Raw genomic sequence first — 24177 nt, forward strand, 5'->3', positions numbered from 1 at the left:
ACATACTGACAACATTCAGCCACAAATAAAGTCCTTCCAAAAACACAAAAAAAGTCAAATTTTTGTAACAATTGTTACTCATCCAATTTTAAAGGTGTGGTATTGTCAGACAGAATATCAAACCTATCTTGATAGATAGTCACTAACAAACAGATTCAAAACATCAGATGGCAGGATGTGAACATCTGGTATGTGAATATCTGGTTTCCATACAGCAAACAACTTTCAAACAAATTTTTCCACCACTTGTCTTTTAATAGTAATGGTATCAACACTCCTCTCTCTCCACTCAATTTCCTCTGAAGTTCAGTATCACACCACATTTGTTATAAAACTAATACAAATGTACCTAAAACCAGATTATAAAAATTGTTTAAAACAGTTCAAGTTAGAATAAACCCTTTCAACATTGTATAAAAACTTGTTATACATGAAATCTGCAATCAGTCATGCAAGCTACATTAAGTAAAGTTAGAACAGAAGAGATTGATTCAGAACTTTCTGCACCTTACCATTTTCTTAAAGCCAGAAATTAACTTTTTTCAGAGCAACTTACCACGAAACCCAAAAACTGTAAATCAAAACAAATTGCTGCATTCTGTCTTACACAAGTTGCATTTGAGTTGAACATGTTGTCAAATAGGTTAGACTTTGGTTAAGAGCTTGGTTTTGAAGCTTCTTATCCTCTGGGAACAGGTAGATGTCAACTCCATAAAAATGTGTTGCACAGCTTCAAATGTGTACTTGAGTTCTTTGGGAAACTCCATGTTGAGCCCATAAAGTAGGCCAAACAGGTAGGCAAAGGCAGTAGGAAGGTCTGGCAGATCATCAAGAATAATGTCCTCTTCCAAAACAATGGCAGTATTGATCACTGTGGACTGCGAGTTGGGTCCCACGTAGTCCTCCAGAACAGTGAGGATGCCCACCGTAACACCTCGGGTTGCCCTCTCAACTGGATCTGTATCCTATGCAAAATAAAAAACAACAGTACATATAAGTCTCTGAAAACCAAAACTGAAGATTGAGTAGATTTGCATGCTCACCAGATATGTTAAGAAGAGTTTGGTCTCGTCATCGCGAACAAATATCGGTAACCCTGCCAAACTGATGGTTCGTCGATGCTGGACTATGTTTGAGACCTAAAACAAGGAAATCAAATAAGACTCAGTCTCATTTATAAACCTACCATTTTGTTTTTAAAACACATTAAGTGTTGTTGCTAAAAATACAGCCTTAAGAAATAAGATGTTGAAATTAGTTATTCCAGATACTTGCTCATGGTTTTGTCAGGGTTTTTTTTAAAGTAAATTTTGATGTGTAACAAATGTAGCACACTTATTACAACATTTATAACAAAAAGTGCCATGAGTGGGATGAGAGTTGAACTGTCTGTCATGACCTGCCATCTGCCAAACACACAGCGCTGCTTGTTAGCTTATAATCCCATTCAGGACACACTTTCTGAAAACTAACAATTTTTAAGTCAATTTAGTAAATATTTAATAAAGTATCTTTCGTTACAGTGGGAATTTCAGGTTCCTCATAAACCAGACACAAATACATTTTTATATATTACCTGTTCATCAAACTTCTGCAACAGGGAATCCATGTCATTGCGGAAAGCAGCTTTTCTAACTTGATACAGCTTAATCAGCCGAAGTGAGTAAGTGTCGAGGGCAGTCATGAAGGTCCTCATGAGATCCTTGGTGGTAATGCGTGAGAATTCCGCACAAATCTACAAAGCAACAAAAAAAAATATAGAAGAAAACTTTTAAAGGTACATTATATAAAAATGACATTGTTTTCAAATTTGGTTAAAACAGCTTAATTTCAAAACATTTAGTTAGTCTCGGTTGATCTATTGGTCAGGTCTTGATTGGATTTTTTTTCTTAGTGGTAGTACAAATTCTAACTGACACATTTTAGAAAAAAAAAAAAGAAACAAGAAAAATCTGATCGGCAGATTTTACATTAAGTGTATAGAATACCTAATCAAATGTTGATTAGACAAAATAATGGTTTCAATTGTTACAGGATGCATTGCAGAAAATAAATAAATCAATAAATTGTATTTTAAATTCATTGCAAAAATTTCATTAATTTTATAGTTATGTAGGAATGAAGTAAGAATAACATCCTGTGGTCAAATTTGGATAATTTCATAACACGCAAGTGACTTTCTCAATCCTGTTCTGTGAGTTTCATGGCTGTTGCTGTGGTGGATCATAAATTCATAAATTTGATTAGTTTTGGAGTTGTACATCTCTGTTCCTTACATTTCATGTCATGTCTTTATTAATGTTTTATTTGTTGCTTTGACTGTTTTCGAATAGAATATGCAGTGGGAATATAGAGGGAGATAAGTAGTGAAAGTTCTGTCTGGGTTGATTGTGCATCGATCCATTGGTAATGCCTCAGGGCTCCAGTAGGTGGGTTCGCGCACCTCCTTCACTCAATACAGACGAGTGAGAGTGAGAGCTGCGTGTCTGTGCCGTTCTTTCACCTCTCCTCACTATTTCCCCTGTTTAAGGGCACAACATTTGGAGGCACCGCTGGGATGATTGATTTGAGGACCATCCCTGACCTGTAAGAGAAATCCTCTCGTTGATCATCCCCCCCAGACGACCCAGGTATCAGAAAGGAGCATAGCGAAGCAGCAGAGGCATTGCTAGACCTACGTTGGTGTCTGTATCCTGAAGTGAAAAAGTGACCACTAGGGGGCAGTAAAAGCCAACTAAGTCTGATCATTTCTCAGCTGACTGCTTGTGCTAACTCCTCTGACAACATGGAGTCTGAATTAGAAAAGCTAGAGCTGGAGATTAAAGGAACACTGTATCAACTGACCTTAGAGCAGCTGATTAAATTATGTGATGTACTTCAAATCTCCAGACCAGGAAAAGAGTTTGTGATTAATAAAGCGCAGAGTCAGCTAGTCTCACATTTAGTTAAGCACCTTGAACGAACAGAGCTGGCTACCCGAGAGGACGAAGGTATGTCAGAACTTCTTAATGTCCAGGACATTATAAGTGACATACAAATGGATAAAAAACAAAGTGTGAATGAAACAGTGGACCCAGCTGTTCAGGACCAAGAAAGTAGCCAGGAGGAGATAGAGACATTAAGACTGCTCTTAGAGCAAAAAGAGGGTGAAATGCATGACTTGATGAGGAATAGCATGAATCCTGCCTTAAGTCCTCGCACCCCAGTGAGAAACATTGTTCCAACAGCACCAAACAGTTCCATGTGGCGCAAAGATTTTAAGATATCAGGCCAAATAGGAGAGCCGGGGCAAAAAGACAGGCTGACATTTTCCAGTCTGGCCAGACAAATTGAAAGCGGGATCAATAGAGGCTACCCAGAATCAGAAATCACTGATGCTGTAATTGTGCTATCACGCCAGGCTTGCAGCTAAGGAGTTATCTTGAAGGAAAAGAAAACCTCACATTACCTGCTCTTAGGAGAATCCTCAGGTCTCATTACCAGGAGAAAGGTGCCACAGAGTTATACAAACAACTTACCTCTGAGGTTCAGAGTAGTAAAGAGACACCCCAAAATTTCTTGATCAGGACAATGGACTTGAGACAGAAAATCCTGTTTGCTTCTCAGGAGGTTGAGTCCAGTCTAAAGTATGACCCAGCACTAGTCCAGAGCCTTTTCATGCATACTGTCCTGACTGGTCTTCAGAATGACAATATTAAAAGTGACCTGCAACCTTACCTCCTGCAAACAAATACTTCAGATGAGTTATTGCTCGAGAAGGTAAATATCGCAGTCGCAAATGAAAAGGAAAGACAGGACAAAAAGAAACACGCCGCTCCATCACGAGTAACAGCTGTAAATACTGTCCAGTCTAATGATTCCCCAGTGGGAAAGAGAAGCACAGCCCAAGAGAAACCAGCTCCTCTACCCCCTGATCTTCTAACAGAAATAAAAGAAATGCGTGCTGACATGGTACTGCTGAAAGACTTGAGGGCTGAAGTTTCCCAAATCAGAGAAACCATTCAAAAGACAACCCCAGCACCTCAGCAGCCCTTCCCCATTAAGGCTGAACAAAACTGCATGCCATTTTACCACCAGCACCTTCCTGCAGCAGCACAGGAATACCACTCAGCACATGGACCTGGGCATGTGCATGGGACAGCACAGTTTCAACAAAGATTTGCACCACAGCGATATTATCCCTCACCACGTCACCGCCCCAGATGTTTTGCATGTGTGCAGGCAGGTGAGGAATATTGTCAGCATTGTTTTAGGTGTGGGAGTAGTGAGCATTTCCGTGCAGGTTGTAAAGCACCTAGACTGACCAAATCAGATAAAGGAGCCCTTTAAACTAAGGGAGGTTGCTCCCACGGGACATGGGGCAACCGACAGCATTGAAAAGTCCCAATATTGTGCTAACTGTGAAGGAAAGGAAGAGAATATGAAGTTAAAATGTTGTTCTGTTTGTAAAATAACATTGTACTGCTCAAAAGACTGTCAAAGAGACACACTGGTCTGTGCACAAAAGATACTGTAAGCCATATACATGTTCATCTATTAAGAAACAGGAAACACAGTCAAGTTGCAAACCAAAGTGTAGGAAAAGAAGTAATTCAGTGAAAACGCCTACTGTAAAAGAGCTTGTAGGAGAGAAATGTCTCATTCAGTGCTTTCTGCACAACCAAAGAATCCAGGCACTTTGGGACACAGGTTCACAAATTTGTGCTGTAGATGCGGCCTGGAAACAGACCCATTTGCCTGATGTCCAACTAAGAGATATAGCAGAACTAGTAGACCCACTTGAACCACTGCAACTTGAAGCAGCCAATGGGACGGAAATACCATATATTGGTTGGCTTGAGGTAAGCTTCAGACTTACTGCTAATGATGAAGATCTGCTAATACCTGTGTTAGTATTAAAAGGCAACCAACAGTCATGCCCCATAATTGGCTTTAATGTGATTTCACACCTAGTTGCAAACAGAGTACAGGATCAGACAAACAATAAGAATAAAGAGAAACTCATGAAAACAGTAAAAGTAGCTTTTCCTCACCTCAGAAAGAGTAGGGCAAGAGCTTTTGTTAATGCAGTGACAGTGGGACAGCCATGTGAGCACAGTGTAAGAACAACAAATGAGAGAGTTGAAGTGCCTAAACACAGCTCCATCCAAATCGAGTGTCGAGTGCAAGCCCCACCTTTCAAAGAAGATAGAACCCTGATCTTGAGCCTCATGAGAACCCACAGTGGCCTGAAGGACTCGAGTTCTGTGATACCCTTGTTTTAGTAAAGACTGGTATGACACCAAAAATTGTCATTAGTGTACAAAATCCCACTAGCCATGACATCACACTGCCAAGTAGGACTGTTATTAGAACTGTGCAGTCTGTTGCGTCAATATATCCTGCTAATGTATTCAAAACTGACTGCCTTCCTACTGCATCAGTCTGTCCCATCCAGGCTAAGAGCTCAGGTGAGAACACACCTAAAAGTGCACAATGGGACCCACCTGTCGATTTGACTCACCTGAATGACCACCAGAGACAAGCTGTTAGTCAGATGTTAAGAGAAGAATCAGTCATTCTCTAAATCTGATGATGACATAGGCTGTGTTGAAAACTTGCAAATGAACATTTCATTGAAAGATAATGAGCCAGTCACACGGACTTATCTCTCTGTACCAAAACCCTTGTATCAGGAAATGAAAAACTACCTACAGGACCTAATAGCTCAGGGGTGGGTGGAAAAATCTAACTCGTCTTACTCCTCTCCGGTAGTCTGTGTGAGAAAAAAAGACAGTACACTGCGCTTGTGTATTGACTACCGAGAGCTGAATAGGAAGACTCACCCAGACCGCCACCCCATTCCCAGAGTACAGGACATCATGGACAACTTAGGTGGCAACACTCTCTTTTCTCTACTGGACCAGGGTAAAGCATACCACCAGGGGTTCATGGGCAAAGACAGTAAACACCTAACAGCTTTTGTGACCCCCTGGGGCCTGTATGAGTGGGTCAGAATCCCATTTGGACTGATGAATGCTCCAGCAGCATTTCAACGCTGCATGGAGGAGTGCTTAGAAGGGTTAAGGGATGAAATATGTGTGCCTTACCTCGATGATGTCCTTGTCTTTAGCAGAACGTTTGAGGATCATGTTGAGGATGTCAGGAAAGTGCTGCGCCGACTCAGGGAGTACGGAATCAAACTCAAACCAAGGAAGTGCGACCTGTTCAGGACAGAAGTGAGGTACCTTGGCAGGATTGTGTCAGCAGAGGGAAGCAGGATAGACCCCGCAGACACCGCTGCTGTGACAGCTTTGAAAAACAAACGGCCAGGTACTGTTGGTGAACTAAGAGCAATGTTGGGCCTATTAAGTTATTACAGACAATACATCAAGGATTTTGCCAGAATTGCAAATCCTCTGTATGACTTGCTCAAGGGACCTGCAGATGCTGAGACCCAGCGAAACACAAGATTAAAGTGGCAAACAAAGCGAAACAGGTGTAGTGTCCCTTCGAGCACACCTATTGAGTGGACCGACATGCACCAATTAGCACTGGAACAGCTGATAGACTGTCTAACTCAGCCCCTGTTCTAGGCTTTCCAGAATTTTCACAGCCATTCACCCTCCACACTGATCGTCAAGCCAGGGATTAGGTGCCGTGTTGTACCAAAAGCAGAATGGAAAGCTTCGTGTGATTGCTTATGGTTCCCGCACTTTAACTGCAGCTGAGAAGAATTACCATCTGCATTCAGGCAAGTTAGAGTTTCTTGCTCTCAAGTGGGCTGTCACAGAAAAATTCCGTGATTACCTATATTATGCACCATTCTTCACCGTGTACACCGACAATAATCCACTTACCTATGTACTGTCCACTGCCAAATTGAATGCAACAGGGTGTCGATGGGTAGCAGAACTGGCAGATTTCCACTTCACGATTAAATATCGCCCTGGTAAGGAAAATGTGGATGCAGACAGCCTCTCAAGGATGCCAGTAGACATGGAAACGTTTATGAATGAATGCACAGAGGAAATGGCATGCGATGTAATTGGAGCAACCACACAGGCAGTGGAAAGGCAGGATGACTCCAATGTGTCATGGTCCATGGGTGTCTCAGTCAGGTGTTCGGCCATGGCCACAGATGTTTCCATCATTCCACTGACAAAAGGCCAGATCAAACAGGACCAGAGAAGTGATCCGACTATTGGACCTGTAATTCAGTGCAAACTAGCACAGGAAAAACCATCACGTTCAGAACTAAGAAAACTCAGCCCACAGATCATATGTCTCCTGAGGGAGTGGGACAAATTGGAGATGGATGACAATGGGATCTTGCACAGAAAAACAGCAAACAGAAAACAGTTGGTTCTACCAGAAATACACAAAAGTACTGTACTAAAGGAGCTACATGATGAAATGGGCCATCAAGGTGTAGAGAGAACATTGTCACTGATACGGGACCGGTTTTACTGGCCCTATATGCAACGGGAAGTAGAGGATTATGTGACCAGAAGGTGTGTTTGCATAAAACAGAAGAAGCCGTGTCATGAGAGCAGAGCACCACTGACTAATATTGTCACTACTCAACCATTTGAACTTGTCTCAATTGATTTCCTGCACCTTGACAAGTGCAAGGGGTTATGAATACATCCTTGTAGTCATTGACCATTTCACACGCTTCACCCAAACGTATGCCACAACTTCCAAATCAGGTAAAACGGCTGCAGACAAAATCTTTAATGACTATGCTTTAAGATTTGGCTTTCCAGCACGAATACATCATGATCAAGGTGCTGAATTTGAAAATCATCTGTTTGCACAACTGAAAAACTACTGTGGAGTTGCTGGGTCCAGGACTACTCCCTACCATCCCCAAGGAACGGACAGGTGGAGCGGTTTAATAGGACACTACTCCAGATGCTGAAAACACTCTCAGAGAGTCAGAAAACTAACTGGAAGGACTCGCTTAACAAACTGATTTATGCCTACAATTGTACCCATAGCGAGGTAACTGGATTTTCCCTTTTTTTACTTGTTATACGGACGCTCCCCACGATTGCCAATCGACATGCTGTTCAGCTTGACCTCAGAACAAGGAGATGGCAATCATCATGACTACATGGTAAAATGGAAACAAGGCATGGAAGAAGCATATGAGATCACCAGAGAAAACGCTCATAAAGCAGCTGTAAGAAGTAAAAGACATTATGACAGCAAGGTGAGGAGCTCAGTATTACAGCCAGGTGATCGTGTTTTAATAAGGAACATGACACCTCGAGGAGGTCCAGGCAAGCTGAGGAACCACTGGGAGGATGTGGTTCACACAGTCGTTCGTCAGGTCAGCAGAGATATCCCAGTTTATGAACTCAGACCTGAGAAAGCAAAAGGGAGATCAAGAATATTGCATCGCAATCTTCTTCTGCCATGTGACCATCTGCCTGTTAAAACTGAAGTGCGACCACGAACAAGAAAAAGAGCTGTGGAGACAAGTGAGGAAGTGGAACAAGCTGAGGAAGAGGATGACGATGATGAGTACTATCCAGTGTCATCTCAGCAGCCATTTGAGCCACTTTACCCTCCGACACTGAATCCTATGAGCACTGATGAACCAGCCAAACACCTTCAAACAGTGGAAAACATGTCATCTGAGCCAGAGAATGAACATGAAGTACTGAACCAATGTGAACAACTACCTGACCAAGAGGAAAATTATGTGGAGGAACCATCAGTGGAGGAACCTGTTCCTGTACCTGTTCCAGACAAACACAGCAGGACCAGTGAGCAAGAGCGTCAGCGACCAAGTAGAGAGCGCAAGCCACCAAAGATCTTCACATATGATCGGCTTGGTTCACCAGCTTGTTATAACCTGAGAACACCATCACATCATACACACTTCATGGTTCCACAGACTGTTCAGGCATACTGCCACTGATAACTGTATGGACTTGAGTGAAAAGAAACATTGTGATCACACACGAAACACATTACTGAACAGAGACAATGTACTTACACTCCACACCAACCACAAGTAAATGGACTGTTTAACACAGAATTCATATTCAAAGTGACTTTTGGACATTGAACTGATTCATATTGAGCTTGCAGCTTAACACATACATTCAAGCACACCACATGGCTACAGCCACTTATATCACTCTCATGGACATTTGTCAAAGGAGAGAGTGACTGCTTTGACAAGCTGCACTAAAAGGACTTTGTTTACAAGCCAGCAGCAGACTGTGTTAATGTAACTGCATGGACACTGTAATTCATACAGACTGTATGAGAACACTGAAAGACTTTGGGTAATAACCCACACTAAAGAATGTATGAAAAGAGTTCCAGCTTGTGAAACTATTTTTGTAGAGTACATATAAGGTACAAGAAACAGTTATAGTATGCAATGGTTTATTGTATGTGGTTTTGGTGATATTAATGGTCATAACTCCACGTTTGTGCTAAATGTTAAACATTTGGATGTTGAGGACAACATCTATTCTGAGGGGGAGTATGTGGTGGATCATAAATTCATAAATTTGATTAGTTTTGGAGTTGTACATCTCTGTTCCTTACATTTCATGTCATGTCTTTATTAATGTTTTATTTGTTGCTTTGACTGTTTTCGAATAGAATATGCAGTGGGAATATAGAGGGAGATAAGTAGTGAAAGTTCTGTCTGGGTTGATTGTGCGTCGATCCATTGGTAATGCCTCAGGGCTCCAGTAGGTGGGTTCGCGCGCCTCCTTCACTCAATACAGACGAGTGAGAGTGAGAGCTGCGTGTCTGTGCCGTTCTTTCACCTCTCCTCACTATTTCCCCTGTTTAAGGGCACAACATTGCCTGCTAAGGGTCAGCACCAAAAGATTCTAGATGCCCAGTGAAGACAAGTCATTGCGGCGATGCTAATACTTTAAGCAGAGCTGGAAATGGAGCTGTTTGGCCTGAGTGGATGAAAATGAGCATCAACTATTTCATTCTCCTTTTGCCTCCGTGCTGCCCTGCTTCATCTTTGCCCACTTCATCTGCTCTTGGCTGGTTTTATTCTTCTTCGCTTGGCGATCTACGATGAACTTCATGGAAAGTCCTGGTGGAGAATGGCTTTATCGAGCCGCTGTTGGCCTCATTGGGTATTTGGGCTGGTTTAATGTGGCTGAGGGGAAGACGCGGTGCAGGACTGCGCTCTATCACGGGTATATACTGACTGATATTTGCATCCTCTGTGCTGTGTGGTGCTGGAAGATGAGCACAGATCCTCCTGATTTTGTGATAGAGCCCATGCACGCTTTAATCACAGCTGCCTGTGTTGTTGCAGTTTAAGTATTAGACTGTGGATGTAAAGTTATTTATTATAAAGTCTTCCATCCAAACCCTGACAAAGATGAGCTGAAAGGGGCCAGCACAGAGCAGCAACCTGAAGATGAGGTGGGATTTTGTATGTTTGCAGTTGCAGCAAAGATGGCAGACCACCGTCCGTCTGGCCCACCAGCACACTGCAATAAAAGAATGAGGAAGCTGGCCGAGAACTTCTACTCCTGATGTGCACTTGACATCCACAGGACGACTAGAAAGAGACCGAGTCATGCAGAATGTTTTAATCTAGATCACGTGGCTGTGTTTTGTAGCACTCTGACCTTCTGCCTGATTTATCCACAGATATAATGTCTGAAGGCATTACTCATCTTAATGTGGAGATGAATTTGAATATGCACTTTCTGCTGTGCATTAAATCATTTCACTTTGTGTCAAACCATTACAACATCAGTCATTAAATCAAAGGGGAAATGAGAGGCTTTAATTATCAAATCTGTAGCATGCATGTATTAAATAATTGTTTACATGTGAAGAGATCCTTTTTCAAAGGCTATTTCACTGGATCATCTTTTCTAAAGAATGTAACAGGTTAAATTAGGATAAAATTTATGAAATGATTGTCAGCAGTTACTGAAACATTGTGAAAGTGAGTTTTTCCTTCCCATAGAGATTAATTAAGCCCTATTCTATTCTGTTCTATTCTACATCAGTGACCTGCATGTAAATGAAAGATGTGTCCAGGAGAGAAGCCAGCATCACTGAGTCAGATCATAAATGATCACAATCAAATGATCCTCCTGTTCCTTAAACTTATGTCCTGTTTCTACACGGACTGATCTGCTGCTCAGTGTCCATCGCTCCCTCCTTTAAAATCCTGTTTATCAGTTTTAAGTCAGATGTTTCAGTCTGAGGGTGAACGCAATCTAAATAAATCTAAATAAAACCAGCTTGAAGGCTTTCTATTCAAAATTAAAATAATTAATTGTTGTCTGAAAATAATATTGTTATGAAGGCTAGATGCATTTCCAAGAGTGGGGAGCTTTTTTGTCTTTGCCAAGGTGTTTAATCTTGAAAACTGCTTGACACACTGGCAGGCAGAAAAGACCATTCGGTGAAAATATCAATTCTGGGGATCTGGAACACGGAAAGTAGAATATCTAAACAAATGTAACCAGCTAACCTCAAACACCGGTTATACTTTGAGTATCTCTGGTGTTTTTTTTCACCACCGGTTTGTACACACATACAGAAAGACATTACTATGACATCCACTTCAAATTGAACTACAGGGTGATGCTATGATACATGATATTGAGACACACAATTCTAATCTGATATGACATTCTTAGCAAATTTACAGCCAATAAAACAAAACACAAATTCAAATTTTTTTTTATTTTTTATTTTTTATTTTGTTTTGTTTTGTGGTTTGGTGCTGTTTCTTAACTCAAAATGTCCTGTTGTAATTGGACATTTTGATTTAAGAAACAGCACCAAACTCAACAACACTTCCTCATGGTGCTTTATTGTAAGGTCAAGACCCTACAATAATGCACAAAAACTCAACCCCTAGAGCAAGCACTTTGGCGACAGTGGGAAGGAAAAACTCTCTTTTAAAAGAGAGAAACCTTCGGCAGACCCAGGCTCTGGGATGGGGTGGCCATCTGCCTCGGCCAGTTGGTGATGAGGGAAGGAAGTTGGGAGAAGAAGAGTGGTTCTCTTTAACCACTCTGGTTTGAAAATTAAATTTAGATGCCCAATTTAAATGAATATTTTAAGCCAATTTAAGAGTTTTGTCACATAGTCACATGCACGTGTCAGTTGAATTTTAGCGTGCACACGAGAAAGCCCTAAAGATGATGTTTTGGCTCCTCAGTTTGGCATGTTTCTTGAAGGTTTTGACGATTGCTTCGTCAACCACTGGGTTGCTTGACTTCATTAAGAGTCCTGGAGAATCCCACCTGTCATGGAGTTCGTTGTATACTGACAGGGCGAGTTGTTCAATGTTCTCCAAGGACATTTTGTAGTGTTTGGACAGAATTTTGTTCCAGATCTTATGGGAAAGCCTCTGTATAATAAAATCTGATGTTCCTGGACGCCATGTTGTCGTCTCATTTTCTTGGCTCATAGCGTGCATTACCAGATCTTGAGTGACGTTTTTCACCACGTCCTTGTACTCTTCTCTGTGTTTAGAGACACTGAGGACTCTTCTTGGTAATGACAGCAGCTTTTTGGTGAAGGCTGGGACAGTAATATTATCAAGCTGTTCCCTCAGCTTCATAATCAAATGTTTGTCCTTGCAGCTGTGTGCTATGCATAGATCCTCGAGAATGGCCTTGTCAAGATTTCTCAGCCATTTTCGGGACAGATCCAAATGTTTCAGCTCGATTTCAGGCCAGATTTTCTGAATCAGGCGATCGCTGATGCAGTCAGGAGTGAGGCGCTCTGTGAAGAGCTTGTATTTAGAGGAGACTTTTTCTATGGCCTGAGAAACCACCAACTGGATCAGTCTGTTGACACACAACTTTTCCTCCATTTTCTGTGTTTTCTCCAGTGTTGATATTTCAGCCTTTGATGAGGACGACTCTGGGGTTGCCGTCTCTACTGCCTCTGTCTTTGCCTGCGCTAATTCTTTGGTCTGCTCGTCCGTTTTTTTCTGCATTTCTTCTGTGTCCTTCACCACTTTCTGCTCTTCCAGGACTTTCTTATTTTCTTCCTGCTGGACTTTCTTCTCCTGCTCCAGATTCTCTCTGTGTGTTTTCTCATTCCACTGAGTTTCTTTCAGAGAGACCTCGTGTTTCTGCAGCTGTGCGAGCTCAGCAGACAGACTTTCCTTCCCCTGTTTCAGGATCAGGATTTCGCTGTCCCTGTGCCGAAGCTGCTCTTTCAGACAGTTCATCTCAAGGTCAAAGGTTGTGATCTTTGCCTGATCTGAACAAGTCTGATCCTCTCTTTCTTCTCCAGCTTGGATCTTATATTGGTCCAGCTTGGTACGCATCATTGAAATTTGTGCCATCAGCTGTTTGATTTGCTGTCTGGCTGTCTTTGAATCCTCTTTTAAAAGTTTATTTTCAGACAGAGCTTTTAGGAAGGCTTTCCTAACCTGAATAAGGTCGTCCAATGTACTCTTTGGCAGAGTGCACACAAATGTTGGTTTCTCGTGTGTCTGAAGCTGTGCAAGTTCGGCAGACAGACTGTCCTTCTCCTGTTTGAGGATCAGGATTTTGCTGTCACTCTGCTGAAGCTGCTGTTTCAGACGGTTCATCTCAAGGTCAAAGGTGATGGTCTGACCTGAGTAAGTCTGATCCCCTTTTTCTTTGGTGGCGCTGCTCATTTCCACTTTGCGTGACACTGATTCATCAGTGAGTTTTCCAGCTTGGATCTCATACTGGTCCAGCTTGGCACGCACCAGTGAAATTTGGGCCATCAGCTGTTTGATTTGCTGTCTGGCTGTCTTTGTATCCTCTTTTAAAAGTTGATTTTCAGAGAGAGTGTGTTGGAAGGCTTTCCTAACCTGAATAAGCTTGTCCAGTGCACTTTTTGGCAGAGTGCACACAAATTCTGGTTTTGCTTTTAGGTTGCTCATTTTTGACATTTGGAACAAAGCTTCGGTGTTACAATGAATCAGATATTGAGATAAGACTGAGGGTAGCAGAACAAAAGTTCACCCAGTGAATCGCTCGTGACTGTAAGCAAGAAACGTGCTTGTCCAGTGTGGGTTTCACCTGGCTATTTATGGACTTGGGTTGACTTTGATGTGACGGCCTGATTCTCTTACCTTTCATCTTTGAAACAGGCCCCGCCCACAACAACGCTCCCTATTGGCTGATTGAAAATAGGTAACGCCCACAAAGAACAGGCTGTCAGAGCTTCTGACGTCATGGCCCGATTCTCTTGCCTGTGTTTTTTTTGTTTGTTTGTTTTTTTTTTAAACGGCCCGAAAACCATTTTCAGCACTTACACAAAAGCTCTTGTCTGTGTTAGAAAACCTTTATTTTCCACGCTCTCCTCACTTCCATCCGCCTCTATCACGTCTTTTGCCCACCCGAGAATATTGCCTGTGTACCCGTTGCTTACTCATAAGGTAGGAATGAGAATATTTCAAAAAGCGGGCGAACTGATCTATTAATGTTTCCGACACACATTTTCATTTAAACAATGATAAAATGATGTCTTCGTTTTCTGTGTTATATATAATGAATAAGCTGAACTCTCCTGTTTAGAAAAGAATGCAAGTTTTAAATCAATCTTAAAACCAACCACAGCGATAAAAGCTATTTGCTGTTTTAATAACGTTTAATTGCCACTGTATGAGCTCATCTTGCGTTCCATCCTTGAGAGAGACCTGCGGCTGCCTCCTTCCTTTGGCTCCGTGGGTGTCTTTATCTGAGCATCACTTTAGCCTCCACTATGACTATGAGGTAGCAACATTTAACTTTCAAGGCTGTTTACAATCAGACAAAAAGTCTCAGTTTTGAGCGTAATCAGCTCTTAGTTATTCTGACCTCACCACAGCGCCATCTGTTCAACACGACGTCTGTGTGCAGACTCATGACGTCATGGCACAGGTATTAAAACACCTGTGACACCAGAGAGATGCTGGTTCATGACAGCCATAAATATGTTAAAATGAAGATATTTCACTGTGTTCAGGTACCAGATTTAGTGCTCTATGAGGCATTTTAATAGAAAAGGCTGCGAGACAGTGTTTGGATCTCCGTTTTTTCATGTTGTGTGCGAATATCAAAAGTGAGGCTCAGTGTTTGTTGTTAAACTTTAACCTTACCTATTCCCTGCAATAAAAATACACATTTGTTAAAAGGTTCTGTTTGTTATAACAGTAAGAATATGCTTACCTAGTTTTGCTTTGTAAATCTGTAATTAATTTTACTTTTGGAAAAGGTTTGTAAAAGTGATTAGTTTGTTAACTTCTGGACCCTCCCAATAATTAAGGGAGTAAGAGCAGCCTGGAGGGGTGTGCTGGAAATGTTTTGTTTGCCAAATGTCAGTTCCCAGATAGCAAGGAAACATTGAAACAATGTTGAGTCAATATCAGGCGACGTCATTGAAGCAACGTTGAAGTGTGACGTTGACCCAACATCACTCTTGCACCCATTTTTAACGTTGAAACAACGTCAGGTTTTGATGTTGAATCAATGTTGAAACCTGACATTGATTCGACGTTATATTTTCTAACACTGTTGACATTGAAACAATGTCAGATTCTGATATTGAAACACTGTTGAGCTATGGTGTTGATTTTCCACCTCTTTTCGTACAGTTGCTTTTTATTGAAAAAAACAAAACAAAAAAAAAAAAAAGGTCAATAGACATGTATCATTTGCAAATTACTTTATTAAAAGACAAAGTTTCCTATTTACATTTCTATGTTTCACGTCACTTTTTATTATTTACTCCGGGATGGGGATGGATGATGTGCGTCCTGTGCGCCCACCGTGCGATCTGGAGCATATCTGAGCCATTTCTGGACTGCTTAAGCAAAGACTAACTCAGACATAGAGTTCGCCCCTACCTGCTGCGCCAGGCCATCTAGGACAAAAATAGACACACAGACAAAAAAGGGAATTAGAGCACATGAATAAGCTCTTGTTAATTGTCTTCAGCAGGGAGAAAGTATGTAAACTCCTAGGCTGATAAGCATGAAAGTCACCAGGCGGAAATCAGCAAACTGCCGCATTTGATTCCCAAAGAGCTATAAGCTGAAAATGTGATATGTCTTAGCATGGTGTGCCGTGTATCCTGTACAAAGTGTACAACCCGAGGACAAAACAAGCCGAAGACCAAAGACTCCATCTCCAGATTAACCGGACATGAAAGTCTTGTTAAGAAAGACAAAGTAATATAGCAAAAAAACAGACATAGGAAATGTGAAACGCACCCAGCACATCAATTGATCCCTTTATTGTTCACTTTAGGCTCATAAAACTACAATAAATGTTAAAACTTACCAAATATGCATCTGCACAGCGCTGTCTCTTTAAATGCCCTTTTTTTGCTTTGTCTGGTCCTTGGTTTTTTTCCCCTGCCCAGTTGAGTACAGAAGCCAGCTCCTTTGTAATGGCATAAACCATTACACGGCGGACTCGCACCTCCAGTGTGGTCCAGCAGCACCAATCAACGCATAAGCGTCTCACCTATAGACACATTTTATGAGATGGAATTAGCGTGTCTCATGTCTTAAATGTGTATGCAAGTGCTTGTGTGTTTACTTCATGTAATTGATGATAGAAACATGTCATTTAGTTTTCCCTAAAGCCTGATTTTCAAGTCATACAAAGAATAAACCAAAGTATTGGCAGTACAATGTATTTCTATTCCCTTTTGTTGGATATTCATTTGTTAGTTCTTGTAACTGCTAAAAGTGTTTACTAGTTTTTGCCTGTCACATATATTTGTTATACCATGTAAACTGTGAAATTCCAAGATTTTCAAACTTGCCTTGTAATAGTGGCCTCACAGAGTCTCTGGAATCTACAGAAAAAAAAAAAAAATCACAACAAGATGACATTCAGGAGTATAAATTGTTGTTTTTTTTTTAGATAAGAGTACAATGACATTGTGATGCAGCTTTAAAGCTTTTTCAAAAGCATACCATCTATAGGGAAGACATCAGACTCTGCATGCTGGCGAGATCGCAAAGCTGTGTCGGTTTGTGCCTGTCAAGAGATTTATTCTAAATGACACTTCTTCAGCTGAGAGTCTAAGAGTGAAGAGACACACACTGTAGATCTTTACTTGCAAGGGCGGTCACAGAACGCTCACAACAGAGTGGGGGCCCTGTGATCAGCGCTCTGTTCTTGCACTTGTCTTTATTTATATGCAAAAATAATACAACAGTGAATACGTCTATTCATAGGCAGAGGAAAGTTAGTGCGTAGGGAGTGAAGATAAGAGCGGTTTAGGTGTATGCATGTGTGTTGTGGGATACAGAAAGACGCGGCCTCTCTTCTTGTTAGGGAGCGTCAGATAAGAGCGTCCAGTTCGCCTCTTCCTGGCAGGAGTGAAATAATAACAGCTTATTCAGCTGTGAGAAAGAATTTATAAAACAGTCTTGTAGTGGACAACAGTCTAAGTCATCAAAAGGTCAACATACAGTATTCTATCATATGCAAACTTATTTCATTAAAAGCTTATACTGACTACCAGTACAATTTTCTATTGACAGTGCCGGAGTGGCGAAAGGTGCCGGAAGCTGGGTGGGGCATTATGATGGTTGCTATCAGTGGGCTGGGGGGCAGACTGCGGAGTGATGAGGGCTGTTTAGAAAAAGATAATTTTTTAAGTATTTAAGAATACAGACAACTTGTCAAAAAAGTTTCCTCGTGTCAGACACAGATATGTACACAGACACTAGACAGTATTTTATTACCTGGTATTTTCACTCGAGGGGCCTGGGGAAACCGTTTTTTGTAGGCTGCTCATCCTCTGAGTCCGTATATGTGTACAGGGATTTGGTCTAAAGAAAAGAAATTAAAAACGGTCTTAAGTAATTGTAAATATGCTTTTGGCATATTGTTTCCTAAAGTTAGTTTGATTTCTAACAACACACACAGGAAACAGAGACGTGCAAGAAGGTACAGTATACAATGAATTTTTGAAGTGCACAAGTGTACACGGCTTTGCATTTTAAAAGTTTACAAACTTCCACTTTTTGGACTATATTATGTGGTGATATTGCAGTATGCAAGCACCACAGATATGTATAAACGACAAGATCATAAATTCTTAACAATCAAAGATATGTTTGTGAATAAAAGGGTTTTACTTGTGCTTTCTTTTAAGACTGGTCTGGGTTTCTTCTTCGGACTGAAGGTCAGACGTATCACAGCGTTCACGTGGATATCTCTGAAGACTGCGTTCTGCTTCGTGAAATGTGCCTGGAAATACAAACACAATGTACGGCCAGACATACATTACGTGTGGACAAAAGGTGCAAACGCATAGAAAAATCAGCGGTTTCAAAAATACGCTGGTGCGTGTGGACGTAGCCTTATTCATTATTCAAGGCACAAACGGAAAGTCATGTACCCGTGCAAGCGTGCAGTCACATGGGCATGCCGCGTGAGCATTCAAACTGAGTCTAAAGTTTTCGGTGTGCGAATTGAATTGCGAGTGCTCTCCAATCATCAAAAGTAAAGTCATTGAACACGTTTATACAGTTAACTTTATGTTTATCAATCATATATCACAGATTTAGAATTTTTGTAGTACTAAGCAACTACAGAGCGAAAGTCTGGGTCAAGCGCCGAGGCGACGGCAAGAACAAAGGAAACCTCGAGCGTTAAAGCTAGCTTTGTAAGGAATATAACGAAGAAATTATGAAACGAAAATGTTTTCTTTGTTGATATACTTTGTTCGCAGTGCAATTTATTTGTTGCGGACTGTAAGAAGTAGACACAATTTCCGGCTCGTAAATAACAGTAAAAAACTCGTTAATGTACAACATTAACGAGTTTTTTACTGTTATTCAAATGCAAACATGGAAATAACGAGTAGGGAAAAAAAATCATTCATTCTTACCTTATACTAATCGTGGTGCAGGCCAGTGCAGTGCATGACCTGATGCCTTCTCCGGTCAATTCCGCTGAGAGTAAATCAAATGTCCCGCTCTACTGTAGAAGACAATGGGGATGTACCAATGTGAGAGGGTGCTGCGGAATAGTCCAAGTGATCGCTGCTTTAATTTCGGTCAACTATACATAAATTGCACGTGAGACACGATTTTTTAAAGCTGGTGAACTAGACCAAGTCATTGATAACAAATGAACAATAAATCTACTTTCTCTGGTACTTTATACCCGATCAGTTGCAATGCAATTTAATGCTCAACTACAAATCAATGGTTTTTGATGGTGACCGGAGCCGAATGATCGTCAACTATAAATAGACGTTTTCTCCACGTTGTTGTTGTCACCTGGTCGACTATAAATGGATCAAATATCAATGACAAAAAAACAACGGTGAATCAACATCGTAACAACGTCCCTATAGTAAGACCGTCGGTTTACCACAGTATTTCAGTGTTGTTACAACATTGGCATTTCAACCCCGACCATATACGACGGTTCGGATGAAAAATCAACATAGATTCAGTGTCGTCTTGCTATCTGGGTTGGGACGACGGGAGGATTTAAAATGATTTTTGACCACTTTTTGAACCTGTTGAATCAGATTAAGTTAACTTTTGTTTATGTTTAAGTTGTAAGAAATTATTGGGTTGATTTTTATTTATATTTTTCACAAAATAAACGCCAGAACTTAAAAAGGCCATGACACTGGTTCTCATCTCTTCTCGTCTCACTGCCCTCGCTACCAGACAAGGTTTCTATGAACGTCCATGTAATCTGCCTCATTGTGTTTAGTTAGACAATCTAAGTTGATGCTAGGGCTGTTCGATATAACGATATATATATCGGATGACGATAGAAAAACGTCTATCGTTTCATTTTACGCTATGTTTGTTTCGTGGTGTCGCAAAATAAACTGTTTACGGCAATATTTTTTCATTATTTTGATGGTCACTGTAGTGGTTATATTAATTTCCTAAAGTTCTCTCTTTCTCTTATATTTAATATAACCACATTACAGACGGACAAGCGCTTGTTTTATGCGTTGTCGTTAGCAACAACGACGGTAAAACCACCTCGTGTCCGCTTGTTTATTTTCCACATAAACCTTTCACAATAAAGCTCAAGATCCTGTTGAGACTTTTCAAAATAAACTGAATCACGTGAAAGATGCAGAGTATTTACGGATGAGAAGCAAAAAAAGAGCCGCCAGGTGCTAAAAAATAAACCTTAGACTCAAACGTTAGAACAGGCTTTTCCCCGCAGCACGCTGTGTAATAAATACTCACAAAGAAAACGGCGGCCGTTACAACTTATGTCTAAAAATGCATCGTTTCATGCATCAGTTAAAACACTCGACTCCAGGTACGCGACGCCCAGCTGGAAACACTTCACGCAAGTCGAGCTGCCCGAGATTCACAGAATTTACAGAAAATGTTACATTTTTGTGATTTATATCGTTATCGGGACGATAGATGTCTTAATATCGGGATATGAGATTTTGGTCATATCGCACAGCCCTAGCGGCGACCGTGGTTCAGGGGGTTGGGAAGCTCATCCGTAACCGGAAGGATGCTGGTTCTGTCCCCCAGCTCTCTCTGTCCTGGTCGTTGTGTCCTTGGGCAAGACCCTTTACCCTACCGCCTACTGGTGTTGGCCAGAGGGGCCAATGGTGCGATATGGCACCGTCGCTTCTGTCAGTCTACCCCAGGGCAGCTGTGGCTATAACTGCACCGATGTGTGAATGTGAGAGTGAATGAGTAGTGGAATTGTAAAGCGCTTTGGGTGCCCAGCAAAGAGCGAAATAAATGCAATCCATTATTATACACAGTAAGCTCAACGGTAGCCTTCAACCTTTTCTACAAGACATTGGAGTGATACAAACAGATGCTTGTCAAGGGCACAAGAAATGGAGCTCACGTTCATTTACTCACCCAGACAAGTTTCAAGGCATTTGGAGTTGTTCAGAAGAAATTTTAAAGGTCCTATATCATGTAAAATCAACTTTTTGGAGCTTTTAAACACATTTTAATGTTATTTCCTTATATTAAAAACCCTCCAGAGTGGTTTTTGGCTTAATTCAGGCATTTCTTAGTTGTCTCAGTGAATCCTTTCCCCATAACCGTGGCTCAGCTCTCTCCTGCAAAATGACTGACATTGGGATTAAAATTTCTTTCTAACAACTCCAAATGCCTTGAAATTTGTCTGGGTGAGTAAATGAATGTTTTCCATTCTAGAAATAAGACCACACTGAAAAAAAATGGAAGTTTTCCTTTAAATATTTAAGAGATTATCTTACCTGTTCTTTCAAGAAGAGAGCTGGCCATCTGAGCTGCATTTCCTTGACCAAGGGCTGCGTCTCCACAACTTCTTTCCTCCTGAGAGAGAATGTGATGTCCATCTTTTGGGTGATGAGTGCCATGTTCTTATCCCTCTTCTTCATTTCATCTTCCAAAATGCATCTTTCATTTTCAAGAGACTCATCATTGTAGTTTTCTGGGGCATCAGGGATAAAGTTGACTTCACCTCGCTTTGGTTTCTTTAAGGAAAATCTATTTGATCCACTGTCATCTTCTTCCCCTCTTCTTTTTCGATTGACTGCAACTTCACTACATCCAGCTTGACTTAGCTTGGAACGGTAGTTGCCAAGCTTGAACTTAATGCTTGTTGCCCAACCATCATGTCCTGTGCCATTGCCGGGCTCTTTGAGGCAGGGATGTTTGGAAACTAGCTCCCGGGCAACAGATGTTATTTCATTCTTGTCAGGGTAGGCTTTGATTGCAAACATTTCTTGTGCCAGCTTGTCTAGAATTTCCATCTTGATGTCTCTTGTTACACTTAAATTTGCCCTGCTTTCTCATATACCTCATTGCCCTTGCGAAGTTTTAACTCTACATCATAGGAAAAGATTGGGATAGGAAATGGATTTGGCCACTGTGAAGTGCTACGCATGTAGGTCTGGGTGGATGAGGATGGGCTGAAAGAAGATGCTGAACTCACACTGGCTGTATCAATAGATGAGATGGCGTTATGATCAGATGGAGTCTGTGGTGGCGAGGCTGATGCATTTTCCTCCCAAATGAGTGCAACACTGCCCGTCCAGTGGGTAGCTCATTAATATCCATCAGGTTGCAAAGTGCGTTCCCAAAATCTGGGTCTTCATATTGTATTGCAAAGTCACCTTCAAGTCCAAGCTTTGCTTGTAGTTCATCTTGAAGCTGCTTCACAGATTCTGGAACAGTGGACAGTTGGATTTTTCTGATAAGTTTTGGACTGACGTGGACTCGCAGTAACAGGGCCTGTGAAGACAAACCAAAAAAAGGGCGCAATTCTAAACAATTAACAAATTCAAAGTAATCAACTGAAAACTATTTAAGAATAATACATACCATAGCTTTCAATGCAGGAGGCACGTAACAGGTGTCACCATCAGTTGTCCAGCTACGCAGTATTCAGCTAAAGAGTGGTAATCATTCAAATCTTCTGGGTCAAGTATTTCCAGATCTTTGTAGCTGCTGTCAAGCCGATATGATCTGTAATGCTCCATAAACCAAGAGGAGAGCTTTGTAGCAACAAATGACACTTTCCCAGAGTCTACCAAAATGTTCAGTATCTTGTAGAATTCAAGCAGTCCACTCAGTTGTCCTGATGAAATGATCATGCCTTTAACATACTGGGTCCCATACAGATAAACACATTTAGCAAATGACACAGCTTTTACCTGTGGATATTTCAGTTTCAAGCACTTCTGAAGATTTTCATTCAAGAAACAGATGTCAACTGTGTCAATATTATCAACATGCAGACTTTGTTTAAAAAGACTGTGACCATCTAAGAAGTATGCCATCATTTGTTGATGCTTTGAAGAAAGTGTTAGTAGTATATTCTTAAAGCATTGGACATCATGCACAGTTTTCTTGAAAAAGTTGTGCTTAGATTCAAATCGAATAGTCCACAAATCAACTAAGGGACCAAAACAACGCACAAGATGACTATAATGTTCAATATAGTGGTGTTTTGGCTTCAAATTAAAATCAGGAAAAGTCTCTATCAGTAGTCGTCGATGATCCAATATTTTGGTGTCCAAGTATGACAATATTTCTTCTGATAGAGTTGTCGAGACAACAATCTCAACAAGCTCCTTAAGGTCCATCAATATTTCCCATGATGGCTCATGTTCTGGTATACGGGTCCCAATGATAAAAGGCAGCAAACGCAAAAGTGTCCAGTTTTCATGTCCATTGCCACTCACTCTTCCTGTTCCAAAACTGGCTTTTGTAATTTGTTGTGGCTTGTTGAGCTTATCAGAGAATTTATATGGAAATGATTTTATACGTTTGTTTAGTCCTTCAAATGTAATAAAACCCTTTCTGATTAAATCTTGAAGACACAAACACAATTCCACAGGGACAACACCTTCAAAGAAATCATGTAATATATCTGGAGGAAATCCAGTGACTGGATGAAAATAGGACAACGCACTTAAGGCACAGGAACCTTTGACACCACACACACTTTGTCTTTGACCATCCTCAAGCTCTTCTAGAAAAATGTTATGCTGTTCCACAGTTCTTAATGGAAATTCTGTAGGATCAAGAGTTGCAATCTGATGTTTATCAATACTACAAAATCGACAAAACTTGTCGACATTAAAGGACTCAAAAAGCCTGCAAGGCTGTGAGCTAAGGTTACCTGCACAGACACAAAATACAGTTCCCTTTAAAAAACTATTTAAAGATTCAACATACACCCCTGTGCTTTCAAGACATTTTAAATCCTCAATGAGTGGATAAAGAAAAGCATCATACCCAAACTGTTTAACGTCTACACTTTTACCTAGAAGAGCAAGCTGTATTGAGGGCAATGTGGAACGAAACCTTGCAGATAAGTTGAGTACAACCCAATAAACGGCAGTTATTTTATGAATTTTTCGAGATGTTCCTAAAGGGTTGCATATTTCAAAGTCATCAATATACAAAGCTAAACTAATGCTAGTATCTTGCAATCCTAAAAGCTTGTTGTTTTTGAAATACTGCCCATCTCTAAATGATCTGTAACCTTCACTAATTTCTTTATCAAATGCTAACTTTTCAAAGAAACTTCTCTCTTTCAACAAGTTCTCCAAGACCTGGTTTACTGAGACATAAACAAATGTATTTCTAGTTCTCGCTTTGTAGGTGTACTCTTTAGGCTCAATTACATGAAAACTATTCTTGAAATAAATATTTCTCTTGTAACCAGTAGATAATGCACCTTTTGGTTCTGTTGAGATAATTAATGGGTTGGTTTTGAAAAGTGC

At 40.9% G+C, this 24177-nt stretch overlaps 1 protein-coding gene across 1 annotated transcript; it reads right to left on the minus strand.

Moving 5' to 3' along the window:
• Positions 1-644: 644 nt before the first annotated feature.
• LOC120434139 lies at positions 645-21719 on the minus strand. Its single transcript, XM_039601697.1, has 3 exons — positions 21178-21719; positions 1044-1139; positions 645-965 (listed from the first exon to the last, which is right to left on the minus strand). The coding sequence occupies exons 1-3, from the start codon at positions 21694-21696 to the stop codon at positions 645-647; spliced, it is 936 nt and encodes a 311-aa protein (XP_039457631.1). The 5' UTR covers positions 21697-21719.
• Positions 21720-24177: the final 2458 nt, after the last annotated feature.

This window comes from Oreochromis aureus, linkage group 18, assembly GCF_013358895.1.
Source record: "Oreochromis aureus strain Israel breed Guangdong linkage group 18, ZZ_aureus, whole genome shotgun sequence".
Lineage (NCBI taxonomy): Eukaryota > Metazoa > Chordata > Actinopteri > Cichliformes > Cichlidae > Oreochromis > Oreochromis aureus.